The sequence below is a fragment of the Phalangium opilio genome, unplaced genomic scaffold (assembly GCF_054372755.1).
Source record: "Phalangium opilio isolate 3A_F unplaced genomic scaffold, DU_Popi_V2 ptg000013l_1, whole genome shotgun sequence".
Taxonomy (NCBI): domain Eukaryota; kingdom Metazoa; phylum Arthropoda; class Arachnida; order Opiliones; family Phalangiidae; genus Phalangium; species Phalangium opilio.
Window position 1 is genome coordinate 7,888,550 of NW_028324148.1, and position 9,175 is coordinate 7,897,724.

The following is a 9,175-nucleotide window of genomic DNA, read 5'->3' on the forward strand; positions in this document are numbered from 1 at the left end:
AACGTCCAAATAGGATTAAGGAAAGAATTGCTTTTCACACCATGCAGTTCTGCTTTAGTCATCGTAACTGTTAGATATTTTCATTGTTTGCGAGCTTCAAGCCTTTGCTGTAGGTTAGAACATTACACAGTCATTACTGGTACGAGTTTTTTCTTTTTATTCATCAACAAGTTTGACTCGTGTGGCTTTTCAGATTTGGGTTGGTTTTCATTCAATGGACACACATTTTCATGATAACACTGTAGTAAAGATTTATTCCTTTTATTGTGATAGGTTTATTTAAATAAGTTCCCATAATTTGGTAAACACTTTTTTGAACAGTCGTACATAACGTAGAAATTCAGTGACATGATATTTCGAGTTTTGAAAAAAAAAATGTGTTTGCATATATAATTTCTTCCGTTCTCATAACAAGAAAGCAATTATTGGTCTAATTCTTTTAAATATCATTTTCAAAATTCGGGGACAAAATTGTCTGGTGCTTGACCAATTCCTTTTTTAAGACGGAACATCTGGTATGTGGATCGAAGGACATTAGATGTAGTTTCAAACTAAAGGACTTTGTTGGAATAATAACGTTTAAGTTATATCTAACGTCTTTGTCCATAGACCAGATATTAACAACAATAATTATAACACTAAAGGTGGAAATCATAAACGTTGGAAGCAACGCAATTTAGTACAGGCGAAGGCAGGGCGTCGTGCGCAAAAGGCTGGACGTTTGCGTAAAACACCTGCCTTCGCCTGTACTAAATTGCTTTGCGTCCGACGTTTATGAATTCCACCTTAAGTGCATCTTTGATCAAGTACACCATTTTGTTAGCTCTGGTAGTAAATATTTGATAATAAATATTTGTGTATTAATGTTAATGTCACTACTTCCGTTATTGCATCAAATAGCCTTTCATAAGAAGTGGATTTAAAATAATTTCATACGAAGCATTTTCAAATGCATATTGCCAAATAACCAGAAATCGGAGAATTAAAAGCATGATATTTTTGAATTCACAGAAACTAAATCTATCTTTTGTTATATAAATCAGAGGTTTTAATGTCACTTCTTCCGTCATTGCATCAAATTTCACTGTATGCCACTGAAGAACTCGTGTTATTTTTCATTGATTGTAAACATTTCTCCGATGAATACAAAGCTTGAAATAGCCAGTCCTATTAACCATAAGAAGAAAGCTCCACTGACAACTCTGATTGTCAAAGGCGAAGTTTCCTCCGGAGGTCGTCTCCATCTTGTCATCTCAAAAATAATCTTCTTCGGTATTGATTTGTAGTGGATAAAGTTGCGTTCCATGATATTCATGACTCTATGAATAATATAGAAATTATGTCCCATATCTCTGTTTTTTATAGGATCATTTAATTCAGCGAATATTTATAGACACTAGCACCGGGTGGAAATATTCGCTGGCAACTAGTCTCAATATTTTCTTATTCTCAGTAGCTTGTTGATATTATGCAGGGAAGGTTTAATGGATTTACAGCGCTTGAATTGGAGTTAAATGAGCAGTCACAAATACTTCTAAGTGTAATAGGGTCAATACAAATGATAGGATCTACATATTTTGTGGCTTAAGGAAATCCAAAAGTACACTACCCAATTAATGTCGAAAAATATGATTTTGAAACTTTAGGTTAGAAACCGATAATGTAATAGGTTACGAACATGTACTTTGTAAATCCGGTTAATAATGACATTGACTTCTTCACTTACAGGCTCCTCTTTTAATTACTTTTCTATAAATTCATTAAAAAGTCTTCCTTGCATATCACCGAAGCGTTAGAGGAAGTATATAGACTGTTTGCTCCGGAATGTTGCCAGTTTGCCTCGCAGGCTACCAAATAATAAAACGTTTTGATTCACATTTCGTCAGAGAAAATTAACACACCCAACTAATCCTCTTTTTTAATATAAAATAATTAGACGTGGTTATGAGAGAATTCCCAATATCAACTGCAAAATTTAAAATCGTGGTACTGAAGGATACCCTCTATCGGTACGAAATCAGCTGCATTTTGCTAAATCCTTACTCAGTTCAATGAGCATTTTACCATTTCGTACATAGGAATAATTATTAAATTTTGAGCTATAACATGAACTCGTTAAAGAAAATCCATATTCAAAAAGCTTCCGACTATCTACTTAGTTCAACATATTATTAGCCTAATACTAGAAAATACTTAATATGCTAAAATAAACTTTAAGTCTCTGTTTATGGATAATATGGTTGATTTCTTTCGCTACTAACAGACAGCGATGTCTCTTGGCAATGCAACCCAGACTTACATAAATTGCACTTTAACACAGATAATATTCTATTGCAGCTCCTATTTAAGGTTAGCATGCAGTGTAGTACTTCTTATTCAATCTTAGTATACTCGAAATTCTCGAATAAATATTTCTCCCTGTTTAAAGAATTAATAATCTGCCAGTGATGCACTTACGATCTGATGGCTAATTCCTTGATGTCTTGTCTGGTACGAAAGGACTTGATGTAAAGGAAAAAATATTCTCTCCGATAACTATTGTCTCCAATGTAAAAATCCAGCTGGCGTTTTCCATTGCATTTTTATTCTGCCTGCATCAAATCATAAAGTTCACTCTTTGTAGTTAAGCCAAACCATGCTTTATTGTCCATGCCCGGATCGTTTTTGCAATTATACACTTCAAAAAGGTCTTGTCTCAAAATAGAATTGCAGATTATCATTTTCGGATCGAAATATATGTACGCGTCGGTGGGCTGGAATGAAAAGAAATTAAATCAAGGGACATTTCACTTTCTATATGTTAAATATCTTTAAACTCCAGTATGTTTCTAAGGTTTTGTAAAATGATCAAGAGCGTCCATGGTTGGTTTTCCCTGGATAAAATAGTTCGTCCAGTATTCGGACAATATTTAATAAAGACCTTTTTTTAGGTTATTCTTTCGGTTTTTTTCAGCACTGAGTAATCTATTAATAACCACACATGTTGAGTATATAATAGCGTACATTAAAGGTTTGTTTATAAATTTTCTTTTAAATGAAAATAGGGTTTCTAAATTACTTTTTGAAATAAACTCTTAAAGTGTTAGTGACATAATTTTTGACATCCACAAACTTAAAATGCGAAAAAAATCCTTGAAAAATCTAGTTTATTCAAGAAGGAATTTACTATAAGAAGGCCTAAAAAGGCGTCCGATGCGCGTGATAGTCGACAATCCCCCTCATGGGTGGGGGGAGGCCGGAAACCAAGGCGGTACTTAATATTTTATCTTAAACTCTATGTTTTCCACCATCTATCTCTTTTACCTTGTCGTTAAGCCTTGGTTTGATTTTTGGAACTCACAAAATCGTAAGTATAGTACACTTGATTCAATTTAGAATCAATTATAGAACGAACGATTCTCACGTCGAGACACGTATTCAAAAACCATTAAGTTAGGTTCAAAACCTTTAATTTGTTAATGGCAGTTAAAACCCATTCGCGTACCGTTTCAGCACCGCTGGCAGCCTCCATTTTTGTTTACTTTGCTCGAGGTTTTTTATCTAGTCGGAATACGTCATTTGCGTCTGTATGACCTATCCCGACGGGATCCAATAGGAATGCGCAGAGCAATGACGGACATGAAAGGGGTGGGGCTTACTTGTCCACTAAACCGGCGTAAGAGTAGAAGCGTAAAATCGCGTGAACTTAGGTCCTCTTGTAATAAATTCCTTCTTGGTTTGTTATGATATGTCTACTCCTTTATTTGGTTTCGTAGCAATTTATAAAATTGGAATCAAAGTATTGTGTTTGGAAAAAGCCTAGTTAAAATTTTGTTTCGTTTGATGACGTAGTAAGGAGAAATTTTCTATCTAGAAGTCGCTCACGTGACGCCTGATGGTGTCTCCGCTTTAAGCCTATTTTATTCAGATTCGCGTGGCATTAGTAGACTCGGGACTCGAAAGTCTCGGGCGCTCGCGGTTGGCCTTCCCGCGAGATGCAGTGAGTGACGTACCAAGGAGAAAAACCTGCCAAAAATCTTGTCCGCAAATTTGCTTTTGCCCCCCAAATTCAAGCTTTCGAAGTGTTTTTTCCAACTACTCGAGACTCGTCTCGATACTCGACAAGGGAAAATTTCAATACTCGAGACTCGACTCGAAACCAAAAATTCAAGGCTCGCACAGCCCTAATTTTTACATATACTTGTTTAAACGAGGCATTTAGGACAATTACATTTATCTCCTCCGGGGTTTGAATCCGAGTGTCTTAATTGGAAGCCTTACGCTCTAACTCGGTACTGTTGCGAGCCGATTTCTGTCAATTTGGACGTTTCATCTTAAATAGACTATTGACTGGGAATTCTTGCGAATGGGGTTTCTGATCAATGGGAATAGACCACTCAAGTATATATTCAACGGCGGTATTCTGCAAGGCTGGTATGCCCTTGAAGATTATAGTTATTAGTTCTATAGTAATTGTTGAGGAGAACAATGGTATAACTAACAACCGCATGTCCAACTTTGACCATAAAACTATGACGGCCAAGGAAAACGGCCATGGTCGCCTTTGATCAGTTGACTAAGCTTAGCTATATAATTGAATATCAAAATATATTCATAGAAGGCTAAATTCCTTAGAGAACTGAGAAAGTACCATGTCCTTTTAACTTATATTTGAACTTATTATATTATTATCTCACTGGTCGTTCCATGTTGCAAAAGAAGGTTGTCTCAGAAAAGTAATTTTCATAACTTAGATATATGCGATAAGTGGTCATATTTAAAACATCACTTAAGCTGTCGACTACCAAATATTCTTTAAGAGTGAAATTTGTTTTCATATGTCCTGATATTTCAAAGGTCAAAAGAAGAGTTCCAAGTAGCCAAAATCCGCACAACGTTTTCCATAAAAAATTATTTGATAGTCTACTGAAAGCTGGAATTACATCATCAAAAATTAAGAAATAAAGCAATATGAAAATTAAGCTAATTCGAAAATGCAATCAGTTACATTTTCCAAAAAATGTCGAAAGCAATTCAAGAAACAAGAGAAACATTTTGGAACTATGAAATGTTCTTCTACTTTTGAAGACAATCTTGTCCTTCGTCTTCCACAGCAAGAGAAAGAAGAGTAAAACTGCCGTTATCAGGAGAATACTCGCCTGGTTAAATTAAATATAACATCGGTTAGTAATAGTATCCTAGTAAATAATCCTTCTAATAAGTAAACCGAGTCAGCTCGACTCGAATCACTCGGTTATTTTTTAAAAGCTCGCTTTGCTCTACTCATAACTTATCTTATTATTAACATACTTTCCAGTCTATCCTAAGGAACTGTGACTTGTGGTTTCTTTTATGACTGGACTAGAAATAGTGATGGCTTCCTCATAATCAAAGAAAATTGGCGCGTGACTTGATCGATCTCTCAAAAAAACATTTTCCAACATTATGCCAAGAGGAAAAGCTCTCCTCTCAATGTGCAAAATCTGGTAAAAGAAATGTTTTTTCAATTAAAAGATACAATTTTTTTTATCAATTTATTTTATACTCACTTTATTCGAAAGATTCGCATATTCTTTTACGTTTAAATCTCTGCATGCCTCACTCTTATTTAGATTTAATTTATTTGCAAAATCAGACTTCTCCTAAGCAAATATTCTTAAACTTTAAATTATATGAAACACAAAACTTTTGAGCCTTGTTTTATACCAAAAAATCAACTAAAACTCCATTTTAAGAGATATTTTGGCGCAAACACGGCCTCCAAATGAACACACCAAATTATTCAAAGCACTTACTACGAATTTATAGACTTCAGCACCCAAACTGCATCCACATAAACAAATTACGTTCCTTGTTCAAAATATTAAATTATATGTAAAGGATTAATTTGTAAATAGGTTTACAACTTTAGCCGTCCACGCTATTACCTAGCTCCTAAATAGTCCATGATATATTGCCTCTCTTCGTGGTAATACTTCATCTTGAGAGAAAAATTTGTGATCACAATTTTAATGAATGTTTCGACCGCTGGTTGAATTCGATTTCACGAAAGTTCAAAAATCAAATAGTAGGTAAAAAAAAACTAGCACAGGTATTAAAAATACTCGTGTTTTCTAAATTTTAGTTCGCTTTGAGAGTAATAGCACTTTTATTTTTATTTCTTTAGGCCTTTTACTCTTATCTCATTTTAATTCAGCTTTCACTATAACTTATAAAGAAAATATAGAAAATTACGTAAAGTATATAGACCGGGATCACCTTACAATAAATTTAGCTAGCCCAGGCAAAACGTTAATATGGCCGGGGCCATCTGGTTTATTTTTTAAAAAGCAAATAATCTACCCTTTAGAGATCCCTGTTGTTCATGGGCTGAAGAAGTCACGCCCCAATCACGTGAAGAAAGACTTCCTAGAGAGGAGCTCGAGATTTCTAACAAAGTTAGGAAAGGGGAAAAATTTAACCCCCTATCCGTGGAGTTAGAAGGAGTTCTTACGCCAGCAGAGACGTACGCTATACCAGCTATTGTAGTTGTTTACTTCCTAGGTTAATTTAATGGACTTATGATTACAATTGATACATAAATGGAGGGAAAAAATCTATGATTAATAAAGACGAACGTAACGTTCTGAGAGTGAATTTAGTAACGTTAAGTGTTAATGCATGACATTTACTTGTGTAAGGTCACCTTTAATAAATTGTTAAAATTATTACTCTTCTACCAATTCGAACCGCAACATGTAGTGCTAATTATCAAAAGCGAGATGCTATTCAATGAACAAAATAAAAATAGTATTTGTATAATAAAGATTTCAAACAAAAGAAATTTTATGTGCTCTAGCACTACGCGACCATTTCATGCAGCGTAACCTAAAAATTGAAAACATTTCCTACTAATAGTCAGATCGTAAATAGATTTTGCTTACTCTTTAAAATTTTTCCAATTTGACTGTTTCGCTCTTGGACTCAGATGTTTTGTGCCACTAGAAAATAGAAAATTTCTCTCTTGTTGAAGAGTTCATGTTCATCTTAGTTTATAAGCTAAACCTTACTTTTTAATTTCCAAAGTTTCGACTGACCTTTAGTCCCTTTCTCTTATTTTTTCATACTTTTCTTCTCTGACTGATAAAGACACGCATTTATGATTGAAAGGAATAACTTGAGTTTACAGCACTTAATGGATGCTTTCCATTTCGCTTGGATATTAGGAGAATAAAAGCTTGTTTTTGCGATTGAAAGTGCTTTTTTAAATAAATTTGCTATTGTTTTATGAATGAAACGGACATGTTTACATCAGCCTTTCGAAGGTTTCCTTCCCTAATGTTTTTTTCGTCTTTCTTTATTTAGTTAAAAGGTGACAAAATTAAACTAAAACGTTGGGGATGTAGTAATTAAGCCCATAAAGCTCTTAAGTTGTCATAAAAATCGAATCTGTTTCGAAAATAGGAAACAAAAGAAGTTAGGAATCGAAATTTTAATTCTCCAAGTGAAGAGTAATATTATCTCCCCATTCATTTTCCCTGAATTGGCCTATTCAGTTGCTATTTAATAAGTTGAGCGTTGTAAAAATGTCCTTTAAAACTAGCTTTGCAATGGCACACCTCAGTTTAACCAGAACTCAAAGGAAAGTAGAACATTAATAACACAATTTTCACATTTGTGTATTTATATAATTTTAGTAAATCCCATGCTAAGAGCCAGGGATCTGACTTTTTCAAAAAATGTTAGAACTTAATTTACTTGTTTATATTTGAGAAAGTATCGAACAGTCCTTTTTTATTCCGCTCTTTATATGGTCATAAGTGAATCATTCCATTTTTAAGTAACTATCTGTAGGTCTTTGATGGTACATCTCTTAACCCTCTCTTTTTGATTTTACAGGGAATTTTAATTCCAAGCGCCTGTCCCTGTCCCTGTGACGGACGCGTACACGATTTTTAGAGAGAGAAGCTCGGAGAGAAACGAAGGGAAAGCGCCGCGTAGAGAGAGCACTGCCTACCTCCTACACAGCTGAGAGGGGGACGTCCCGCTCGGAGAGGAAAGAGAGGAAAGAAAGGCAGTATAAAATTGGCGGGCTTTCTGAGTGAAGGAAACAAGATGATAATTTTTGTGCACTTTGTGCGCGTGATAAATCATATTATGTTGGATGGTTAGGTTAGGTTTCTTTAAATACAGGGGACGGTTTACGGTTATAGTGCCTTCTGATTTAGTTGATCCAGGAGACATTGTTTCAGAGACATTATTTGACTCGTATGGTTTTTAGAAATTATACTGTAGTGGGGTGCACTATTTTGTTTCATTTATATTATTTGAAATGTAACGTTATTAGAAATTATACTTAAGGAGATACACGATTCGGTCTCTGTAATATTTTTAGTTGTACGATTTATTTTAATAATACCTTAGGGAGATAAACTATTTGGGGGGCACGTGAGCTGTGCAAAATTAGTATTAAGGCCCAGCCCTTGGGGAATCTTGTTATCTTTGACTTGCTAGCTCAGACCTTTTTTGTTACACGAAGAACGCGGGACTTTTCCACCAGTTATGCTACTGATGTTTTTACGTTCCGAAACAGGACAACAGATGAATGAATTTCTTAACATGGTTTTATAAGCAAACATGCTCTTTTATAGACGATTTTGTTGGACAAAATCCTCCTCTACAGATCTCATTCAGGCATAGAAACTTAATGTTAAATCGTAAATTTATGGTAGGGTATCTTTGAAAAACAACGCATTAGTGGTTAAGCAAGACCATTCTTTTATGAACAGGTTTGATTGTTTTGTTTTTGGTAATAATCCCGACATCAAATTACAAATGTTGGTCATTTTCTATGTTTTTCCTTTTATATAAAAATTGTTCGTAGTCCTGCACTCTAAAGGACAAAAACAAAACTCGGTAGGATAATTATGGATTTATAGATTTTTCCACTAATTATGAGACCAGTCTGCACAGTGAAACAATCAGGAAATACAAACCTAAGTCTACGACATGAGTTGGTGCACATCTGTTGGTGCACAAGTTTATGACATCTGTTGGTGCACAAGTTTATGACATCTGTTGGTGCACAAGTTTGTGACATCTCTATGATTTGCTTGTGAAAATGAATTAAAAGCAATTGGATTTTGACTGGATGTCGATTGTCTAGTCAAGCAGTTAGGTTAGTTCAAACGCTTTAACAAATGGATGCGCAACGCCC

At 34.7% G+C, this 9,175-nt stretch overlaps 1 protein-coding gene across 1 annotated transcript; it reads right to left on the reverse strand.

Moving 5' to 3' along the window:
• Nucleotides 1–119: 119 nt before the first annotated feature.
• Nucleotides 120–6,146, reverse strand: LOC149708791 (uncharacterized). The gene is made up of 8 exons (XM_089862776.1): nt 5,907–6,146; nt 5,775–5,829; nt 5,529–5,621; nt 5,290–5,462; nt 4,988–5,138; nt 4,677–4,912; nt 2,458–2,753; nt 120–1,319 (listed from the first exon to the last, which is right to left on the reverse strand). Exons 1-4 carry the CDS (start codon nt 5,957–5,959, stop codon nt 5,298–5,300), a joined length of 366 nt encoding a protein of 121 aa, XP_089718902.1. The 5' UTR covers nt 5,960–6,146; the 3' UTR covers nt 120–1,319; nt 2,458–2,753; nt 4,677–4,912; nt 4,988–5,138; nt 5,290–5,297.
• Nucleotides 6,147–9,175: the final 3,029 nt, after the last annotated feature.